At 41.6% G+C, this 23,914-nt stretch overlaps 1 protein-coding gene across 3 annotated transcripts; it reads right to left on the minus strand.

Annotated features, from left to right (window-relative positions):
* Positions 1-975: 975 nt before the first annotated feature.
* gata5 (GATA binding protein 5) lies at positions 976-8,366 on the minus strand. Of its 3 annotated transcripts, none has more exons than XM_020088704.2 (7): positions 8,076-8,366; positions 6,920-7,590; positions 5,026-5,195; positions 3,544-3,672; positions 3,194-3,278; positions 2,903-3,033; positions 976-2,233 (listed from the first exon to the last, which is right to left on the minus strand). In XM_020088704.2, the coding sequence occupies exons 2-7, from the start codon at positions 7,422-7,424 to the stop codon at positions 2,114-2,116; spliced, it is 1,140 nt and encodes a 379-aa protein (XP_019944263.1). In that variant the 5' UTR covers positions 7,425-7,590; positions 8,076-8,366; the 3' UTR covers positions 976-2,113. The 3 variants fall into 3 exon arrangements, with proteins under 3 accessions (XP_019944263.1, XP_019944264.1, XP_019944265.1); XM_020088705.2 differs by having other exon boundaries at positions 6,920-7,585; positions 8,076-8,329; XM_020088706.2 differs by lacking the exon at positions 8,076-8,366 and adding an exon at positions 7,708-7,981.
* Positions 8,367-23,914: the final 15,548 nt, after the last annotated feature.

The following is a 23,914-nucleotide window of genomic DNA, read 5'->3' on the forward strand; positions in this document are numbered from 1 at the left end:
CAGTCATACTCTGTTGTGCTCCCATCCCATCCTCGAAACGGCCGTTCGTCTCAGTCACCCACTTTACTCATCCTCGTGTCAGATTGAAAACTCATGTGTCTGCATCTTCCCATCACACTGCAGCAGCGAGCCTCTCCCAGGAGCAGATAAGACGGCAACATCTTGGCCAACAGCAATAAAGCTGGGCAGCGCTGTTGGTGCAGCGTAGCCTGGGTGTCGCCGTGGCGGCAGTAAAGCTGCAGCCTTGTTGCTGACAGGCCTGTATTTTCCTCCACGGTGTGGCCAACTCAGACCTTGCTGCCATAAAGCAGCGTTGGAACACAACCTTTGGTCGACACTGTCAGCTTAGGCAACCGGCAGGAGCACACACCCTGCTTGTACACACACACACACACACACACACACACACACACACACACACACACACACACACACACACACACACACACACGTCTGTGTACACTTGAGTTTAAATCAGTGCGAGCAAATGTATCTTGACTATATGTTACGTACAAATGCACAAACATGCTCAGTAGATAAGACAGTGAAAATAAAAAATATATACAGCAGAAGGGATTTCACTGAATATAGAGCAAGGGGTGTGTTGCTTAAATGAACAGAAAAAGGGTTGGGATTGATAAGTAAAATGGACATTGGTTTAAATGGTTAAAAGCTAAGAAATATGGATAAGAAGTTGAACTATAAAACTAAAACAATGGACAAATGCTTGTGTGGTTGTAATAGTAATAACACAAACTATCACTATGCAATTAATATTTCAGATAATTACCACCATCCCCTTTCATCTCATGGAAAATGTTAATCCAGTTTATAATCCATTCATATGAACATATTTGGTGCTGACAAGGGTGCTGAAGTGTTAGTGTTGCTTCGACAGTGCATCAGACATTAAGGGAGGTGCTGACTAAAAATCTATCCCCTGAACAGTTAGAGTCAAAAATAGTTTCTCATTAATCAATCATTTAAAATGTGAATCAGTTTATTAACCTGAACAGATTCCAAAGAGCATTGAAAACAAAAGAGAAAGCAGAGAGATCTTAAGAACAGTACAACAATAAAATTCCCTTACATGTTGGCAACATACAGACAATAAAATTAGATTAATATGAACAGAATCATTTCTCGCTCTTTCATTCATCTCAAATGTTAACGATATGAAACGATAAACTGATATGTAGCCACAACGACTGGTCCTGATTTACAAACGAATCTAGCATGGTGCAGTTCATATCTGCTGTATCCCTCTAAAGCAAGTCACGCATATGATGATAGCTGGAGGGCCATACAACTCAACAGCGAGCAGAGGGTTATAACTGGCTGGTTTCAGTGTCCACCGTGACTTTAACTGTCCTTATCTCAACATAAATAATGCACCCATAAAAGTTAATCATCTACACGCTGGTAATGAGACACGTTCAACAGCAATAAAAGGGGTATTTTCTCTCCATTTTATGGTTTTCTTTCTGCGATGATAGTAAGACGTTGACTGTGTTTCTCGTTAATGCACCCCAGAAAGCGATGGCAGAAGTGAAAATAAAAATAACATTTAAAAGAGGAGATACCGTATTTTTACATTCCCCTTGATTGTCTTCACATCATTATATTTGGTGCAATGTTTCTCCCAAAATAGAGATTTCTTTTAGTTATAGGTAGTTCTTGTCGTGGTGCCGAGGCTGCTGGACGTGAGTTCAGGAGAACAGGCGTCAGGTCCTGCCTCGACTGGGATCTTTGCTCCAGTTGAGCCACCGAGCTGCACTCGTCATTTTGTAAAGCTGCTGTCCAGGTGTCCTGTGTCCTGGTTGAGTTAAAGTTCGGTCCAGGTGAACTCTGTTGAGCCCCTTCATTCACCGGCGCCACCGTGACACAGTAGAGTTTATAACATAGCTAGCAGATCAGATGTCCTCACGTCAAGTGAGTGTGAACACATGTCGCCATCAGACACCGCATAAGCCATTTGGGGCTTATACAACACTGTTTCTCCACAGCCCCAGAATCACGAGGGACAGCTGCAGGGCGGAACGATGGCCTCCGTGCCCAAGCCAAAGTGAGTTGTGTACTGTCGGTGCACAGCAGCCTGGTCGGTCGAGGCTGCTCAAGCTTGGGACAGAGCGCACCAGGAGTTCTGTGGGGCCATGGAGGTCGGGGTAAAGGGATAATCTTCATATTTAATGTCCACATGTCCTGGTCCTGTGCTGTCCAGCTGAGAAGTCGTCTGCACGGGAGGAAAACAACATTTTAATTTTGACAAACTGCAGAATGCAGGATCATTACAAACCACCAACAACAGTTGGCACCTCACTAATTTTTACACATAGAATGGACTTCTGCAAAGTCTGCATAATGCCTTCTACTGCTCCGCAAATGTCACTGGGGTTATTGGTCATAGTAGGATTCAAAACATCTTGCAGAAGAATTCCAAATTTACAGGTTCATCCATTCAAAAATGTAATACTTTGAGTTTAACTATGGGAAACATTAACATATGAATAACCCTTATAACCCGTGAAAGGGTTTTTTTCTCCCTCCACAGCCGCCAAGTGTTCATTTTGTGAACTGTTGGGTTTCTCTATTATTTTGTAAGGTCTCCACCTTACTATGTAAAGTGTGTGATATGGCGATTTGCAGATTATGGAGAGCCCATTCCAGATCGGGGAGGTTCCAACTCAATCATAGCATTCAGATTATTTTGTAAACCCCTCACACTTTAGGATTGGGCAGATAATCAGCACTGACTGACCTCTGGTCAGAACAAGCACATCGGGTCAAAGATTGGCCTGATTATCCTCTAGCGAGCAGCAGCCCTCAGTGACTAAGTTAGCGACTTTGCTTGTGGTTTGCTCAAGGTTTCTTCTCCTTTCTCTGTATGGTAAAGAGCATTTACCTGAGAGGCGGATGAGACCGTCTGTCCAGCGTAGGGTGACGGGGCCATGCTGGGTTCACTCTTGATGGTGGAGGCATGTTCGGAGACTGACAGGGGCGTTGGCGAGCCGCTGTCAGAGGTGGCTGATCCTCCTAAAGCATCAAAACAACAGGCAAATGAGTTATTAGACTGAAAAATGACAAGCCCATTACAATAATACATTGAGACCCTTCAGTTATCTACCATTACAATTTTCAGAAGGATTTGTGTCGAGTCACTGCACGCTACATTCTCTCTGTGTGTTTGTCCTACCTGTGGATGTTTTATTCTTAGGCAACTTGGGTTTGCGCTTCCTTGTTTGAATGCTCTCTTTCTTCATGGCCAGAGGTCTGGGCACCTGTAGGGAGTTAAAATAACACACGTCGTTTGAGTGTTACTCCCAATCCCTGATACAACAGAGGCCACATTGTCATGACAACCCACACAATCTCCCCACCCACAATGCCCTTGGAGAGGTTTCACACTGCACAAATAGTGACCTGTTCCCCACTGCGTATTTCTAGTGGAGCAGGTCAGTGTGGGAGTGCGGCAGAGGAGAAAAGTGAAGCAGAGCAGATGCAAAATATCAAAATCCATGTATCAAACTCTGTGGTGTGACCTACCCCATGCAGCTTCATGTAGAGGCCGCAGGCGTTACACACAGGTTCTCCCTCTGCGTTGCGCCTCCACAGTGTGGTGGTGCTGGTGTGGCAGTTAGTGCAGCACAGGCCGGCTCGGCGGGGTGTGGTCTGCTGCAGGTACAGAGGAGGAAGCATATCATTTGAGTGATTTTTGTTCACTGGAATCCTAATCAGAAAAGTGCTGTCAGAAACGGACTCACTCTAATTTTGATAAACTGTTCCCCTCACTTTCAGAATGAATTGCAGAAAGTCAGTGTGCTGTTTGGAACAGCATAGCCATTCAAAACAAACCTAATAACTCACGAGTTGGACAACCTTTGAAGACAACATAAAAATGTCTTTCTTTCTAACACCATAGTGTGACTATCAGCTTGGTTTCGCACAACAAGTGTGGAGGAAAAGCCCCACGGAGCAGCACAGAGTCACGTTGCTCTGGAGAGCCTCGTCTAAAAACGGCCCGTTCAAGGGCAAGGTCACTGCAGGACAAATAAAAACAGAGAAAACAGCCCAGTCGTGGAGAGAAAGTGCAGGACAACACTCTCACAGCTGCTGTGGAGAGGAAAGTTCCTGGGAAATATTCAGGTGCGGAGCCTTGACACCCCTTTGCAACATGACCAACAACAGCTGGTTCGATCCTCATTTTCTAAATGCCCTCTAACCACAAATAAGATATGAGCTGCTTGGACCTGAGTGGTAGTTTAACATTAAATACACAGGGCAAATAATATAGAGACACCTTTTTTATCATTGACTCAACTGTGAGAAATGTATACAAAGGCAGAACTGCTCTGAGCTCATAAGTCCACAATGTTATCATTCACATTTAAAAGATATTATTATTATTACTATATTATATATTCTACATTATTATTAAGATGCACTTGAATGTTACATGTAAACACACTCTAAATTCACATTTAATCATACAAACTCGAGATTTAAATCTTAACTCAAGCTGTCTACAGACAGAGCAGCATGGAATTTAGTGAGCACAAGCTTAAAATAGAAATATTAATGGAATTAATTAAACCTACACTGCTTGAGTAAATTATTGGGTACCAAGACACACCATTAACAAATAATTTAACATTCACCTCACAATATAAGCAAATATGTGTCCTTTCCCCCTTATTAGACAGTGTTATTTAATTCTTAGCTCCTTCTTTTTACAGTGGTAATAAGTATTTGCATGCTTTACATTCAAAAGAGTCAAACACAGAAGTAGTATCCTTCTAAAAAAAACGTTCTTTAAGAACAATGATAAAAAAGATGTAGAATGATTCCTCTGCTATTTATCTTTGTTTATATTTTATTGATTTATATGTAAGAATTGTTCTTGATGGCAAACTGAAACTATCAGTGATTAAGATTAACTTGGTTCTGTAAAGTGTGTGAACTGTATTTATATATTCTCTCGCTGTCCTCCTCCTCCTCCTCCTCCTCCTCCTCCTCCTCGGGTCTTACCAGTCGTTTCTGCGGTTTGATGAGCGGCCTGTTGATGCCGTTCATCTTGTGGTACAGGCCGCAGGCGTTACACAGGTAGTGGCCGGTGCCGTCTCTGCGCCACAGCGGCGTGGACACGGAGCCGCAGTTGACGCACTCCCTCCCCTCGCACTGCATGTCGTCCATCAGTTCTGAGAGACAACAATCACTGGATTATACCAAGCCTTTGAATCCCCACCATCACTGGAGAGACCCTCAATTGAACTACACACACACACACACACACACACACACACACATATATATATATATAAATATATATATAATATATACATATATAATGATCATTTAAGTTCAAACATGTTAATCACCTTTATTCATTAACGATTGTCTTCTGATCTTTTAAAACTACAGGGGCCAATGCAATGAAAAATAGCCAAGGAAGGAATTTACCCCCCCCCCCCTCTCAAAAAAAAAAAAAGAATCAATGGGGAGAAAGACTATGTGATGGAGGAGTCTTGTTTAGAGAGAGAGGGGGTGGGGGGTGTTATCAGCTTGGAGGATCCCGGGGTCCCCCCCCCCCCCCCAATCAATCCATCACAGCTCTGACACACGACGGACTCCTGGCATTTAATTACCCCCAAATTCCTAATCCCTCCATTTAGAGAGAGAGACAGAGAGAGACAGAGAGAGAGAGAGAGAGAGAGAGAGAGAAGTTGCTGAACTTGTGATTGTGTTTCTTTTTCTTACTGTTTATGATTTTATTTTTACTGAGCCAAATAAGTTCACATAAAGGATGAAATAAATAGAATAAAGCATATCATCTAAATAAATATAGCAAAGAAAATAGAAATAGGATCGCAAAGAATGTAAATAGAATAAAATGGACTCGATAGAAAATGCCTCGTTAGTCTTTAAACTTTAAAGACAATATGAAACAGTGTAAGAATGATAGGCGACAGTCGTGGCTGCTGCAGCCACACTGATAATGCACCACGAACCACAATGCAGCAGCGCTGTGTATTGTGCGTCTGCTGCATGTTGGGCCCTGAGCTGTGGATATGTCCCTCAATCGATCCCCTCATTCAACCAAGAGGCGACGAGAGAGACAGAAATGATGATGTCATTAATGTGTCCAGACTCTGAGAGGTGTCACATCATCACGCAGATGAAACAAGCCTCTTCATTAATACAAACTCCAGACTGCTCTTTCCTCTCTTCATCACTGACTTCAAACGCCTCTCCACGTGGTTAACAAACGAGGGTCTGCAGGTAGAGACCCTCACTGTCTGATCAAGGTGATAACTGCACTCATTGTCGAGTCAATGGATCTTTTTCTTCAGCCCGTGTGTATTGAACCCTGTCATCCAAACCGCTCGGGATTAAATTAACATTTTGAATTCATCGTTAGTTTTAAGGACAAAGAATGTGTATTGTCTAAAACTAACGTGGATAATCTTGTCCGCTGCCATTCACTGTTAAAGGCCCTTTTCTCTACCACCTCCTGTAATAAATAACAACCAAACGACCCGGGCCTGCACAACGAAACCTCAATGATTAAATTACAAGGTACAGCCAGGTTATAAACACATAATGTTCCTCCTTCAGGGATAATTGGATTTCAAAATTATATTTTTTGTTTGAAATTTGAATATTTCATGGTACCTGGATAAATAATTTGAGATGTGTTGCTCTGATTGTTACAGTTTAAACAACGGATTTAAATACTGAATTATAAAACAATAATTCATAACCGGATAAACTGATAAATGTTTTTGTGATTAAAAATGTTTCACTTCTAATTCTGCTCTGTTTTTTCATGAAAAAAAAATTCTAGTAACACAATCAATTCGGTCTCATGATTTAGTGTTCACTTTATGGTCAGTTAGAAGAAGTGTTGGAGGCCCATGCTCACCCAGACTGGAAATTCTCCCGGACAGAGCGCCCTGCCGGCCCTGCAGACTGATCACCCCGCTCTCGAAGGGCCCCGGTGTCCAGGAGGACGTCGCCATCTCCGGACTCACGTAGGCGTAAGGGCTGGAGTAGGAGCCTCCGACCGAGCGCATCAGGGCGCCTCCGTACTGATCTGCCCGCGCGCCGTTTCCGAGAACCAGCGGGCTCTGGTAGGTCACGTCCCGGCCCGTGTTGCTGCTGACCGGCGGGCTGTGCGAGTAGGACAAGCCGTGATGGGGGTGAGGGCTGCCGGGCGTAAAAGAGGAGCTGTCCGCGCCGGACTGGGGCCAGCCGTGGTGCCCGCCGAGGCTGTGGTGGGACTGGTGAGGCGAGTCGCACGTCTGCAGGTAGGACAGGGTGGGCAGCATCGCCGGGACTCTGGTTGTGGGGACGTAGACCGGGGAGCTGGCCGAGGGGTGGATGTAATTCCCGGTGTCGTGCGCGTAAGGGGACTGGCTTTGGTACATTTTCACTGCGTTGACGTCCTGCAGGGATGTGGAAAAATAATGGAGGATGTCTTAGATCGATCCCGTGGAGGTGGTGTTGTCCGTGCGTAAAGACGCTGCCACTTGATGATTATTTCTGTGTCTTTGAGAACACGGGGCTAGGATTAATGTTGCGGAGAGTCCTGTCCTGTGAAAAAATAAAGATATAAATCGAGGCATTGAGAGACTCAAGTTCTTCAAGTGTGGTAAAGTTTCAACTTTTCATTTGAATCTATACATTTCAGGAACATTTCTAGTGAGTTACATTTATTCTGCAGGCTCAGCCATGATTAAAACAGGCCTGAGAAGCTTCATCAATCTCTCAGCATCATCAGTCATATTTCACCTGTATCACTGACATGAAATTGATTAAAACGACATCAATGGTCGCTGATATCCGTCCCCTCAGATAGAGGCGACTATCAGAGGGCGCAGATATCCTGCGGCTCCTCATTAAATCACAACCATAACGGAAACCAAACAACACAACAGATAGCGAGGGCTCCCCTCCATATCTGCAGCGCAACATTTCCATCAATAGCAACTTGAATCACATAAAAGCTTGATAAAAGCGCTTTGCTGCGCAGGAGGAACAGCGTTTCTTTCCAAGGGCTCTCAGTGCCATTATCTCACCAGATAAGGACGGTCGGGGCGATAAAGCAGTCCGGTCCTCCAGACCTCAGCACAGGAGCGCAGCAGAAAAACCCTGTCACTCGCTCAGATGGAGACGGACGCAGGGAGCGCGCAGCGGAGCCTCTCCAACTCTCTCCAACTTTGGTGCGTAAAAGTTGCGGCTCCCTGTTAACTGGATAACTGGAAATCTGCAACTTGTTTTTTTTGTCTTGTCCTGCTCCGGTGGTTCTCTTCCTGTCGGTATATCTGGAGATAGTTGCTGTCGCTGATAATTGCTGATATGGGTGTGCTCCTATTCGCTCCCCTACTGGAAATTTTGTACGGGAGGAAAAAAAAAAGAGACACGTGACGCTGTCTGCTCCTCCGAGGTAGGCCCAAGGTGGGGAGGGAGGAGAGGAGGGAAGGAGGGAGGGCTCCTGGGTACCTGCGAGGGGAGGAGAGGGCCCCGAGCTGAGGACTGAGGGGTGCAGAGGAAAAAAAAAAACTGTAGTCACAATTAGCTGCGTTTTAAACTCAGTGATTTAAATGGGTCATAAAGGACAAATTTAATCCAAAACATATATGCGGATACATAGGTGTATTATTCAGGCGCTATTTAGCTGCCACTGCAAACCTATAACAGATAAAAAGGTTGATTTGATGCAACAGGAAAAAAATATATTTCATGTTATGTGGTTTATTATTAGATATATCTATAAAAAACAATCAGAAAATCATATTCCAAGTTTTATTATGTCATAAATTTCATTGCTACGTAAAATGAATGTGAATGGCATTTGATGATTATGATGCATCTTAAGGCCACTGACTAATAAAATAAATTCAAGTGAAATCAAACTGGACCGAACCATTGTTGTTTACGGTCATGTGGTATTTGTGGTTCCTGCCTATGGACCACTCTGAATGGGATGTAAAACAAAAAACGCACTGAAGAGAGAGTTAGCATTCAGTATTTTATGGTGATATAAAAGTGTGTGAGTTCTCTGTAAAGTTTTCTGTCCGATAAGAAACACAAGCAAGTGACAGCGTGTCACTGCTCTGCGCCACAGAGCCTCAGGAATCACTGAGCAGATATAACACTGAGGCCAAAATAACCCAAACATTAAATTAGAATTAAAATAGCACCAACATAATAAACAGGGCCGTCAATACAATATTAATCATTTACACATTTACACTTTGATTCGATTTAATTGTATTTTTAAATTTGATAATTTAATATATTTTACATGAATAAACGATTTGGTATTTTAGCAAATAATAATAATTATATATCACATATAAAATATTCGTATAATTGATATCTTGACATTTGTTTTCATTTGGCAGGAAATGTAAACGAGCAGTGACGCCAAAAGAAATTAAAGACAATATTTTAAAACAAATTTCGAGCCTCTTCATATGTATTCCACATTTAACTGAGCTTATTTTCCATTAAAAGGTGTTTTTAACGACACGGAAAATGAATGAATCCCTCTTATTTTATTTTTCAAACTAAAGGAGTCTGTTCGTGTGATCCCCGGTGACTTTGTGAAGCAGCTGCTGCCTGCAGATATCTGCTCAGTATTTGTGCAGATATCTGCTCAGTATTTGTGCAGATATCTGCTCAGTATTTGTGCAGATATCTGCTCAGTATTTGTGCCATTTTAATTATTATCACAGCAGAAAATGATGTCGTCGCGTGTTCGATAATGTGGCCTTGTTAAATCGCACTCGGTTTTTGACACCGTCAGATTTTTTAAAGTGGATGAAATTAAAATCAAATCCCGACAGATCTTACTTTCACTACTGCACACACAGTTTTTAATCTGATTTCAACAGACGTCACGGGGCCTCCTTTCTTTTGAATTGCGTTAGAATGAGAGTAAATAAAAGTGAATAATAAATCAAATGAAAAGCAGTTTTTAATGGCCCAACATTTATGGGCCTGAAGCAGCAGCGTCATGTAAACATCTTCTCAAATTACAACATGTATCACTGCACAGGTAGATCCTCTGTAGGTGAGATAATGTTTTTGTCTCCTTATCTCGACCCTTCATTCTAATCAGTAATGAGAGTAACTTCATCACCATCACATTTATAACCTTTAAGTCAGGCCTGGATACCATGGAGCATATTTCAGTGATTAAAGGCTCATCTATTAGCACCTGATTGCCACAGTTTATCCATATCACTGATAGTGAACAATTGCAATTAATAAAAAGTGCATTATGATTTTAGAAATGATCAGTGCTTCAAAACATTTGCTAAAGTAAAGGTGGATCCTCCCACTGTTTACAGACAGAGGACAGGATGAGGCTGAGTCACATCACTGTGCAGGATCCTCCTCAGCCATGACCTTTCTGTCTCCCACACACACAAACAACATATGTGACTGTGCTCTCCATTCATGGGATCACCTTAGTGATAGGAAGCAGCTGATGATTTGGTGCTGAATAGACAAAGTCGAGCAAACTTGTGTCACCAAGAGGAACGCGTTTAACACCGCACACAGCAGAGCCTCATACCTGCTGGGAAATGCAAAGTTTGCACGAGTGCAGGGTCTGGAAATTTTTGTGAGCAGATAAACTTACAAGACGTCAGACTGGGAACACTTTGCTATCAGACATTTTTTTTGATGATAGATTATTTTTCTAGAGCGGCTTTTTACCTCCACAGCTCCAGTTAGCACTTCTGTAAATCACTGGATTGTTCAAAAGTGTGTCAGCCTGCAGAGGTATTCAGAACAACAACAATGCTATTCAAAGTCCATTTTCCAAAGACCCACAAAGGCTTTCAAAGGAACTGTTGGACATTTTGGGAAATATGCTTATTCACAGATGAGAGGATTGATATTACTCATGTGTGTATGCTGTTTTTACATATTTATAAGAGCCTGACGCATACATGTAGGATTGTTTGGCCCTGGTAGTTATCTGCTCTACTGGGTGATTTCCCAGTGCACTCATTTATTTTCAAAGTTCATAGAACAGTGTAAGGGAAAAAAATAAATACAAGCAAAGTTATTTTGAAAAAATGGCTGCAAATTGCTCTGTTGCTAAGATTAGAGATTCTGGGTGAGGACAAGATAACCGGTAACTTTCTGTACGGCCCAGTGTCGTGGGGTTAGATTGCCAAATATCACGTGTGTACCATGGTTTATTCTTTAACAGTGTTATGTAAGGATCATTAACGAAGCCAGCAATATTACATATTCCAGGTCTGAAAATGGCTAAGAAAGTACACCTCAAGTCAAAATGGAATACCTCTACCAAACTTTATTTTGAAAGGTGTTTTCACAATTTATCTCCTAACTTTTAAGCTGAAAGATTTTTCATTCGCACATATATTCTACCTCTACCTGCTGACTGATAAAAATCTTTGCTTCTCCTTGAATGTGATTTGTTAATACAACAAAATACCCCTCGCTGCTTACAACTACATTATAGTGTCTTGTAAACTAGGATTCCTTATATACTGCTTATAAATGTTAGGATTTAAATCTGAATGAACACAGCAGAACACTACAATCATTTGGGGTTGTTCAGAAAAATACAGTTGCTACCGTAATGCCATAATATGACACGACAAAAAAAGGGAGGTGAAGACAAATTTGTCAAAAAAAAAATGAGACCAGTAATGACTGTTGGCTGTCCCTCATCAGTTATAATACACATGTACAAGAATACAAGGGCTTTCAATTGATCCTCGTACATTTTTCGTTCTGTTCCCTCCATCATAAACTCTGTGTGCACCACATGCTACTTCTAACCTCAATCTTTCACCCTGGAGAAAAAGTCGACAAGATGGCTTAGCACTGGAGTAATTCTCGTCTCTCAGTACGCGAGTCAGATAGCGACCTTATGAATGAGGTGATTGGTGAAGGCCTGCTCCGCCACAGCCTCATTTTCACAGTCCATCATGCCGCTCCACACGGCTGTGCGTTGTGGGGCCCGTGGCTCTGTTGCAGCTCCCCCCGGTCAGTCTGTGGTTATGTCAATAAAATCTCTGATCCGCTAACGCACCACATTCCCATTGCAGGCAGGCTATCTGCTGTTAGTGTCGGATTTTGGTAATGTTTCTGTGGATGGACTGATAGGCCAATCCACCAGGGAGGCATTGTCTCTACAAATGCCTTTTAACTTTGATCACTCGCTAATGGGACGCCACTGTCCTTTACAGCTGCATTCTTTGAGCTGGAATGGAATTCCAGCCTCTATCTTCATTTTACATTCACATGCCTGCAAAGATAAGTTAGGAATTCTCCAATGGTATTTATTGTCTATGAGAGAACAAACTAAAGTTGTGTGTGTCTGTGTGTGTGTGTGTGTGTGTCTTTTCTCTAATTTCTTGTCAGTGGTGCAAATTGATGTTATGATCACCAGATAAGGTCTCCACAGTCTTCATCCATCACCAAGTAAAGCGTTATCAACTCAAACCAATCCCAAGACATAAAGAGCAGTTAGCAGAGACATGTTGAACCAGCTCGGAGAGGATGATGATGATGATGGTGCAGGAGAAGACTGGCAGAGGAGTCTGTGCTCGGATGTAGATCTGAGCTGTGTTCGATTTCAGAAGACTGTGTTCCCATAAAGAGGGAGTACGTTCAGGTCCTCTGTGGCTGGACGTGTGGAGTGTGTGTGTTCCAGGTTTTACTAATATTGTGGGGTCTTGTATCTGTTTACACAGTCACACACCACCGTTTTAAGGTTAGCGTTGGATTAAGGAAAGGTTAAGGTTATGTTTAGATTAGAATAAATCTCCAGAGAATTAATGTAACGTCCTCTGAAGTTATGGAGACACGACTGTGTGTGTGTTTGGCTCTTGTGGAGACCTACATCTCATTACACAGTCATATTATGGGGACTACATCTCCATAATGTAAATCATAACACTTGGTGATATTTTAAGGTAATTTTAGGGTAAGATTAAGTGTAGTAACTAACCACCTCTTGTGCAGGTTTGTTTCTGTATCAAATGCTTTAGAATATCTATAATATATTTTACATACTTACATACATACAAATATAAAATGCTCCTCGTACATCATTGCTGCCGAGTATATAATACAACTTAAATACACGGACCATTGTAAATATGACACACCATAATACATTTCCGTCACTGAGCACAGCGTTGGCCTAGGGGACGCAGTATAGTGTCTGTTAGCTTCCTGACTGTAAAAAAGTTATTCCAGCTCTGTCAGTGTTAGAGTTTTATAGGTGCACTGCCAACTGCCACCTCCTCCGAGTCTTCATACATTGCATTAGTTTACAGCCTGAGTTCACGCATGTGTCCCAAGTGAGCATGTGAGTCGGTGTGTGTCACTGCGAGAGAGAGAGAGAGAGAGCGAGCGGAGTGAGGACGAGCTGAATGACTGAATAAATAAATGTGCAGCAAAGACGAAAAAGATTTTACTTATTTAAGAAAAGTATTAGTGATCAGTGATTGGTGATCAGTGTGGATATTGTGGCGTCATGTCAAACAAATCGATGTTTAAACTGTGGATTCAGAGACGTCAGCTAAGGGGAGTTGGAGAGCTTTCCTGTGAAGAAAAACTGAATAACTAACATGATCAGAAAATGAATGTTTCTCCTCACTTAGTCAATATGTGAAAAACCCTCCTATGCTATTTTATACAATGCTGTTTTCTTCAAGCCATGTTAATGTGGTGTACGTTCATGCTGTCTTGAGATGGATAACCCCTTTTCATCACATTTATGTCAATTCACTGATAACTCATTCTGGACTTAAATTGATCTGTAATTGTGTTTTTCCACTGATGGATGTGTTCTTTTCAAATGAATCATCGTTTTCTACCACAGGCCTTTCGCAGACCTTTGGCAGACTGCGGGGTGGGCCTCAGTCCCTACGTCATCAGAAAAAATGTGAACTTTCTCCCCTTCTATTACAAGTCCGCCTCAGTGGACTTCTCCCAGAAACATGCCAGTGTACACAGTGAGCAGATAGAGGGGAAGAAAGGGTTTGGAAGGCTGGAACACGCCCCTGGTGCTCTGTTCGCTGGGGAATGTGAAGTAGGAGCCAGCCTAATCTCCAGCACCCATGAGAGACTGGCTCCTGTCTGCCTGGCTGCCACTTCCCTATCTGTGTGTTTCATTTCAGCCTGTCAGGCCCTATCTGGACGGCTGGTGCTGCTGCCGCTGCTGCCGGGTTCAGGCCCTTGGACTGCAGGGCCAACAGAATGTGACTCACACTCGGAGCTGGCCACTGCTCATACAGTATCATCATATTACAGTGGAATGATGTGTTTTATAAAGAGACAAATCTATGGGAGGCCTGAGACATAGGTCGCAATCTCTGAGTCATTTTAATTAATTTATATATTTTACACTGTCTTATAACTATGACATTGTGGTGACCCTGAGTGTAAACTCAGGACACATCCTAAAAATGATTGTATTACATCTCATATTTGTTTGAATAGGTTGGTTGGTTTCTTATGGTACTGCTGCCCAATGATTTTGATCTTATTTAGGAGCATATTTGTATTGTCAGTGGTATTTCTTTGAGGCGGACAACGTGATCATTTAGTGACTAAAGTTTCTGGATGTTGCTCGTAGTGATGTGCAGATTGTAAACCTCTCTGATTCATAGTGGATGGGTTTGGGTGGTTGACATAGGGCAGTTGAACGAGAGACATAGTTAGTTAAATAAAAATATATCTTTGTCTTTATTAACAAAAAGGAAAAAATTAAAATGTCACCTTAACCTTACTAAACTAAACTCAGGCACCAAACTGACCTCCTCAAGTGAGACACAGGGGAAACATACAGTATAAAGTGGCTGATCCGGCCACTCAAAAACAAAGAGGACTAAGACACACTTACATTTAAACAAACTACAGCAACCACAAAACATGCCATCTAATATTAGCCAAGGGGAAATAATTTAACATCAATATCGTCAAAGATTAACAACCAAAATATAAATATTAAAACGATGTCCCTCCCCACCATCATGAGGAACATGGTGCAGTCCAATTAGTAATCCAGCCCATTTAAGGTTGTCTGCTGCCATTGGACCTCCTCTTGATCACCAGCCAGACGACTCCTGCAGCACCAACCCCCAGGAGCTGGTAACTCAGGGAAACTGAATTCATTCTCACAAACAAATGAATTTTGTAGGAAATTAAAACCTACGTGTCCAGTTATTTATCTGTTACGTGTGAGTGTGTGTAACCTAACATAAGCAGATTAAACAGATGAATGAAAGGCTATCACCGTGTTGCCGTGGCTCAGTGTGTGGCTGCTGGTGTGGCCATCACAGGGTCTCTAAATTGGAGAAGAGAATTCCTTCGGGGATGTCATGGGTGGATGAGTCAACCCCATATGAGTCGATCCACACATCTGTAGTTGCCACAGAACCAAAGTTGACTTTAACAGCTGTTTACTTACTGATGTTGCAAATTTTGTGCCAAACCTCTTTCCTTTACTCATGAAGAGTTGTCCCCATCCATGGAAAACAATGCCTATAGTCCTTTTTTGCTGTTACATCTGCGGGTAGCATGCTAACCTGTTTGCCCATCTTGTTACTTTCTATTAGTGAGGCATGAGATCATCCAGTCTGACCTGAAGAAGAAGCACTGTTCAGTGCAGCAACCATCCTTACATATAGTGCCTTTAAATTTAGATATACCTTGTATAATTTCCTAATATTCATGCTGTAAATGTTCAAAGATCACAAATTCATGCAGCATCTTATTGTTTATATACTGTATATATACATATATATATACATACATATAAATATATTATACATACAAATGTACATCATCATTATTAAGCATCATTATTAAGTTATATATATATATAACTTAATAATGATGCTAGGGTCAGAGTTAGTGATGTACTCACAGAAGTGAATAAAACCTTGAATGTCTGAACCAAGTTAGAGTTGGATAAGACACACTCCTCTGAACCACTAACATCAATCTGTCTTTTAGAAAGTAAGTATCACCAGTCATTTTCTAAAGTGGTAGACCAACATGCTGCTACCCACAAAGCCACAACGCTGCCATGGCTGATAAAATATCAGTTTTATGTAATATTTAGACAGACCAGTGTAGCTTATGCAACAACTGTGTCCAAATGCACAACATTAATTTCTGTTGCCAGATCAGTTGACTCCCTGGTTTATCAGTATAAAGAACATAATGGAGCAAATTCCTGGTAACAGCATGAAAGTGATTTTTACTCTGAACACTCATGTTCATATGGGCATATATAAGTTCACTTCACATTGTGCTAAAACAAACTCATCCATTAGTTCATGCTGCTGCATTGGGGCAACACACTGTATAGTAGCAAACAGATGTCAATGGGAAAATGCAATATATTGAATATCATGTTTGAAGTGTTTGAATTGCCTTTTTAATAGTGCAATAAATATGTAATATTTTTTAAAGCTACATTTTTGTAATAATTTAAAATCAACAGACATTTATTTTTTATAAAAAACAACTTTCACCAGAATCCTGGTTCTTTCACTTTATAAAAATCCATATTAAATAAATAAACACTCCTTTTTATGGACTGTGTGTGCACGGACATGACTCAGAAACCGCCCGTTTTAGATTCGCATGGTGCTGAGGGAGCACAAAAACCCAATCAACAAATGAGTCAGAGCATCAAAATATATTATTTAATGTAAAGGTACTCATTATGTAGTGGCCTGTAAAATGTGATATTATAATTTAAATGCAATAACATTGAATCTGCAAAAATATCCAGAAACTGTATGTGTATATTTAATGTAGAGGAATAAAAAGTACAACATTTGCCTTGGTGTTTGTGAAGTGAGAGAAAGATTGAGGTTTAATGTGTCTGTGTCTGTATGCACAGATTTTCCCCCTGAACCTAGAAATGTTGCTTATGTAAGCAGTGTTGCATCAGTCAGCGTATTCTGCATCCTTTCATGCTGTGTTCAGATTGGTTGGGTTTTGTAGATGTGTCACAGCCGCAGCAACATTATGAGAATGCAATAAAAAATGTCCAAAGTCGTTCCGTTAGATTTTCCACATTTCTCTCACAAATTTGAGTTTTCAGCCCAAAATCAAACAGCATGGAGGCGCTTTTAGTTTTGTCTGGAGGTTTTTCTCTGTTTTCTTGGTGTGTTTCCACTGTTCTATATCTCTAGTTGTTGCCTGCTGGTCCGTTACAGACTGTGAGGTCCTCTCAAACAAATTTGTAACCTCATAAATAACTTAACTTTTCACGGTAAACTGGACTGAACAGCCCCAAACCAACATATTTTACATCCGCACAGCTAAAAGTTGCTTCACCACAATTGTGTAATTCCACAACAGCCTGTCTGCTCGGGGTTCTCTCCCTGTGCAGTGTCTTATGGTACCTGGTAATGTCGAATCACTGCCACTTACCATTAGATGGAGCTTTTTTTGACCAAACAATGATGAAGAGTTAAATAGAGTGTGAAACATCATCCCCCACAGTCCCATAAAAGACCAATTTACACACATCATTTACCGGTGGTTCAATCCCACAACACAGAGCCTCGTAACCAGCTGTCGCACACACTGGCAGTGAGAGGATATTGCCTCTGTGTGTAGGAGAGACACCCAAGTGTGTGTTTGTGCTCTTTGCTGATAATGATGCTGTCTGCCTGTGTTTGTGACGTAAGCTATGCTCAGTGTTTGTGTCGGTGAGCTCGAGACTTAGTCATCCGTGGTGGGATTGATGCGTGCACGTGTCTTTGCTCTCTCAAAGGTCAAACATCACAAATACAGGACACTACAGGAGGTGGACTGAAGACGCGGGAGGGGAGGGGTGGGGGGGTCACATGAGTCTGTGTACTAGAGGGCAAGACTATTGATTTCTGTTTATGTACAGATGATCACTCACCTGACAATGCTGCCCTAACATTTGTTTCCCTCTGAATCATCATCTTCCAAATCACACTTGTTTTGGTGTAATTCAAGAAAATGTGACACAGGAAGCGAGAAATTGCGAAGGACATATTGTGTAATTTTGGAAAAAGTTATGTAAATGGATGTTATAAATAGATGTGCAATTAAAAAAAAAAAAAAAACTCAGTGCAACAGACTTGGAAGTTTAATGCTACAGTCTTAAAGGGATAGTTCCCCCCAAAATGAAAATTCATTCATTATTTACTCACCACTATGGAGGGGTGGGTCAACAGTTTGAGTCCACAAAACACTTTTGGGTAAACTGTGCTGCAGCCAAATCCAGTACAACTGAACAATTCTTAAAAGAAAAAGAAAAGAAAATGCCTCCATACTCTACTCCGGTGTCATTCAAGTGTCCGTAAGGAGAATAACAGAGGACATTAAGGCTAACAACATGGTGTAAATGATGCTTTCTCAAGTCAAATTTGAATGTTGAGGATTGCGGACACTTGGATGACACCACAGGAGCCGAATGGAGGCATTTTATGTGTTTTTCTGTGAGTAGATAATGAGTGAATCTTCATTTTGGTGAACTATCCCTTTAAGCCGTTTGCAGACATGAACTCTGGAGAATGTCAGCAGAATTGAATCTCCACTTCATCCGGTGGCCACAGTGTTCAGCAAAAGTTACTTTTAAATGTCAGATGTCAACAATAATTACAATAATGCTTTATAGATTGATTGAAAGGTGTAAAGGGTGCGTGATAACTGTTTATATTTGGAAATAGAAGTAATGATGAACTAGAAATGGAAAACAATACATCTGACCATAGACTTGGCGGAGCTGCACAGCTTAGTCCTCAAAGTGATCTGAATGTTCAATAACACTGATGATAACAATGTCACAGGAAACAACTGAGCTGTGTTTGACAGATTCACATCGGAGTCCACTCTTCAGTGTTTAGACACTGACTTCATCAGGTAACAAGACCCTATTTATTCCTGTAAACCATAAACATATACAATAAATGTGATGTAACACTTTTAACTTAATATTTGTCATGTGTAAGTACTATTTATTTGAACCTCTTGACTGTATTGTTTGTGTTAGACTTTCTTAAATTCACATTGAAGTTGTAAACACATGATCTACAGTTATTTATTTGGCTACTTTATTTACCTCTTGCCTCTGTGAAGGACCAATGTACATACACACATAATATTGATAATAAATAAATATTGTTGTACAGAACTGGGTTGGTTTAATTGGTTTGTCTGTGGAATTATATTGTTCAGATCTAAACCGATGGAGTCCGACAAAAAGACCGATGCTCCCTCTGGAAGAATCAGGTGGTCCAGAGAGCAGAAGACGTCATAAGCCCTCATAATCCTGTCCCTTTCCAGGGAACTCTCTGTTGTCAGTGTAGGCTGGTGCTGTTATGTGCCACCTAGTGAAACAAATTGTTTCTCTAATTCCTTCATTCTCTTTGCTATCAGGCAATTACAAGCTTAAAGGTCCTATGTGTAAGATTAAGGTGAAAGGCAGAACTTGAATATAAAATAACTCTAGTGATGTTTTCACTAGAGTGTTTGATCAAAATTCTACGAATTGTTGTTTTCTTTACTCTAGAATGAGCCCTTTATATTTCAGTACTTTATATTTACATCAGGAGCAGGCCCTCTTAATGGAGGCTGCCATGTTTTTTTACACTCGACCACTGTAATGGGTGTGGTTTGGACCCAATAGCAGCACAAAGACAGGCGGGTAGCGTTGGTAACAAACTTTATTGTTAGAGCCACAGAGGAGACGAGAGTGACACTCTCTATGCAGAGCAGAATCAGGTAACCACTGGATAGCCACGGGAGCAGACAGGCAGAATCCTGAAAAGGACAGGCGAGGATCTTGGTCGGGGACGGAAGGCTGAGTTGATTACCAGGAGCTCGGTCAGGCAGGATGGTCGGGGAGAAGCAGGGTCGAAACCGGGAGATCAGGCAGAGAAACGCTGGAGAGTCTGGTGCAAGCATGAGAACAATCTGGCAATGAGGGAGAGTGGAGCTGGGGCTTAAATGCAGCCAGAGCAGAGCCGAGAGCACAGGTGAGTGGAATTGGCTTGATGAGAGGGGTGTGTCTGATTGGCAGATTGAAGCAGGCAGGTGCAGAGTGGTGAAGCAGAGATGAACTGTGACAACCAAACAAGACAAACTAAACACATTTTGAGTTTTAATGACATCTGAAGTTCACCACAGGTTCTTTTTCATGGAAGGGGAGGGTGAGGTGAGGGGTGTTCAGCTACAACATGCAACTTCACCACTAGATGTCTCTAAATTCTACACACCGTATCTTTAAAGATTTTGATTGTTGTTGATGCTGTTGATTTGTGCACTTGTCAGTGATATGTTGCATGATTGGTGCAGGAGTGGGACCCACATGCAGGACTCAGAACAAAGACTGGCAATAAGCTCACTGTTCAATGATGAGCTCTAAGTCTAAGTCTTATGAATGGTTCAGATACAGAAGAGTCTCTGGAGCAGTCTTCGTGTCCAGGCATGATGTAGCGGAGAAGTCTACAGAAGCTTGACAGCTGGGGAAGTCCGGTGGTTTCAGCAACCAGAATGCAGGCGAAACAGACAGGCAGGCAGGATGCAGGCTGGTCGGGCAGGCAGATAAATACCTGAGACAGGCAGAGATATGGAGATTCAGCAGATAGGAAAACACACTGATCGGAATTAGTACTGCGCCAATACAGCGGTTAATACCAGGTAGTAACATGTACAATCTGGCGAAGAATGGAGGGAAGACTAGGGTTGTGTCTGAAATCACCTGCTGACTCACTATTCCCTACTTCACTATATAGAGACTGCTTTAAAGTGGAGCACAGTGAGTTCATAAGGAAAAAAAAGAAATGCTTTTGCATACTACTCTGCGCATTTTCTCTGCATCAGCAATGATGTCATTGTCGCAGGATTATGACAAACAACAACTTTCGGCCAGTGGAAAATCCCACAGTATATTTAACATTTTTATTTTACACTAAGTAGTAATACTTACTTTTGTGGAGTAAAGAAAACTACAATTTATACAATTTAGATGAAACGAACTTGTGAAAACATCATGAGGATTATTCTACATTAAGTATCTGCCAGTAGTTCCTTTTCACCTAAATCTTACACACTGGACCTTCAAGGTGAAAAAAACATGTTGAATAATCATCTTTAAATGTATAAATAAACTTGTTTCCACGGACTTTGTGATGGGATGTGCTGCTCTGCTTGAATTTTCATTTACATGACAGGTCGGGCTGTTCCTGCTGCCCTCCCTCATCTTGTCTCTCCGCCACAAGCACAATGCATGATGGTATAAATTGCTCACATAGTGACCATTGGTTGTGCACTACCTTTTACGATGCATTGTGGGAAACAATGAGTGCATAATGGGCACCTCTACAAAATGGCAAACTCACTATATAGTGCACTATGTAGCCCAGGGTTCTCATAGTGCAGCAGGGGATACCTGACGATCAGAGGAAAACCACAACCATGCCCACACATCCACTAGGCATGGAACCCCAATCAAAGCTCATTCAATACACTCACACACACAGGAGGGAGGGGTGGCCCCGGTGCAGACCACTACACAACTTATTATTTTTCCCCATTCACAGGAAATAACTGAACTTGTTTGATAGAATCTTAAATATCTCCAGCGGTGCCAGGAGAGCCTAAACAAACTCGCACTAAAGACTGACTACCGAGTCGAAGCAGCCCACACCTGCATGACCTGAAGTACCTTGCGGACAAACAGAGGGGCAGGGCCTCGGACCTGCTCTTATCTTGAGTAAATGTCACTCCACACATTTGTCTGTCTCCCTGCAGCCGAGCTGTTGGAATGCCCATGCGAGCACTTCACCTGGCTCAGCTCGCTACACCTCCTTCCCCATATGTGTGTTTTCTCCTCCAGTCCCACCTACTGTCACACCCCCTCCTCATACCTCCCTCTTTAATCAATCTCCTCTCTTAGCCACCATCGAGGGTTGTTTGCTTATATTGGTTCCAGACCTCTTGAGGTGACGCCCACATAGTGATTCAGGGATTCAAAGAGGTCCGCTGTTGATCAATCAGAGCTTTGCAGATAGAAAAAATTAGCATAGCTAATTAGCAACACAGCCCCATCTGTGACCTTTGAACTCCAAACATTACCCTGTGACACATGGTCACGTAGTGTTTCCTATGCAAAGGTCGAAAGGTAAGTCGCAGAGGATGATGTAGTCAGTGGAAATGATTTCCATGAAGATTATAAAAATTGACGGTGCAACTTCCACTTGTTATTTCCCTCCTAAAGTTTATGCAGGGACCATAATGTGTTGATGTCACCAAGAGGGCTCGCTATCAAACCACAACCACAAAAGAATGAACATAAAAAAGGAGCGTAAGAGGAATTCCCACTGTTCGATCAACCTGAACCAAACCGGGCTGAATTCATGACGAAAGAGGAAGTGGCTAAATATCCATTCTGTTGATTCTATTTTACTGAACACAACACTCAGATAATGAAGTATCCATGTACTGTATGTTTGTGTTCTCATCACAGGATTGAATTTTTGTGGTTTCTGTGAAATTATTTCTCCACCATTTTGGTATGAGAGACAGGTCTAAATACTACAACACCCATGAGCCTTGGCTGCAGTTGGTGTGGAGGAAAAGTCGTTGTTGACACATATATACATGCAAAATGTAATATGATATGATGTTGGCTGTGTTCTTTAGTCCTCACCACTCATCTTTAGCTCATAAACTTTGGAGGTACATGAATTTTAAGTTTGCTGTTTTATTTATTTATTTGATCAAAATGCATCTTGGAGATGTAGTTAGTTACAGGCTTATACCTCCATGAAGAAAATCACACATGCGATCTAACCACACGAGCACAGTGGAGTTTTTGAGAGTTAGAAAAGTAAAGGACTTTAAATTCTTTATCTTCCTTTTCTTCCTTCAGCAGTCGTTCTTTCTGCTTCTCTGGATCTCTCTCTCCTTGCCAGGTTCGGTGTCATGTTGATTTTTTAATTTGTCTTTTTTGCACAGTACACACACACACACATACAAAGCTGATTGGCAGACTGGGAAATACTTGCAATAGCCGGAGTGACCTTGAGATAGAACAAACACTGTCAGCTCACACACAAAAACAGCACACAACTATACTGTAAACACACATGTTACACACTCACATGAAACAAAAAGGTCTCTGCACTGCAGTGGAACTCTGTACACTGTTTCGTTGTTCGTGTAATTCAGTTTATCAGAAAAACAACCCATTTGTAAATAGCAAAAGAAGAAAAAGACATCATGACTAAAGCAGAGCTGCTGCACTTGTTGAACTGGTTAAACACTGAGCGATGATCATTTTGGCCTGTTTGCAGAGTCACCCTCTAATCATTAGCTGAGGTTATGCAAGAGATATCACCTGCATCAGCTTTACCTGGGATATTATGCTGACCGTTGGCTTTTCTTATCACCTGCACGCACAAGCAACAAATACAGACAGAGACAGTTTTCATGCAAAGGAAAGGTTTGTCTCTCATGGACACTCATGTCTGAGCACCATTTATTATAGAGCCAGTTGTCCACTTTATGTTCGTTTTGTGATTCGGTTGGATTTGACTCTTTATGCAATTAATGATCTGTGGTGATCCTTCACACACTGAACCCTCCTGATATCTTTAAACACTACTTGCCTTTAATTGGATTTTAAACCAGAAATCAATTTGGCCTGAAGAAACAAGCTGCCACTCAGCATGGTCACTGTGTTACAGGGGAACAACAGTGTTTTCCTATTCCATACTGCTGCCAGACTATTCAGTCGACCACACCACAGTATTACTATTATCATTAGTGGGGAGAATACTGTTAAATAATACTAGTATTACATTACTAAGAACATATTTAAACTAATTTTAGAAACCAGAATGTCACAGCTATA

This window comes from Paralichthys olivaceus, chromosome 6, assembly GCF_024713975.1.
Source record: "Paralichthys olivaceus isolate ysfri-2021 chromosome 6, ASM2471397v2, whole genome shotgun sequence".
NCBI lineage: Eukaryota > Metazoa > Chordata > Actinopteri > Pleuronectiformes > Paralichthyidae > Paralichthys > Paralichthys olivaceus.

Coding starts and splice junctions, on each gene's coding strand:
- gata5 (XM_020088704.2), bottom strand. CDS start 7,424: ATGTACCAAAGCCAGTCCCCTTACGCGCACGACACCGGGAATTACATC. Junction 3,673..5,025: donor TCAAACCGCAGAAACGACTG/GTAAGACCCGAG, acceptor CTGTACCTGCAG/CAGACCACACCCCGCCGAGC. Junction 2,234..2,902: donor CGGTCTCATCCGCCTCTCAG/GTAAATGCTCTT, acceptor CCTCCCGTGCAG/ACGACTTCTCAGCTGGACAG.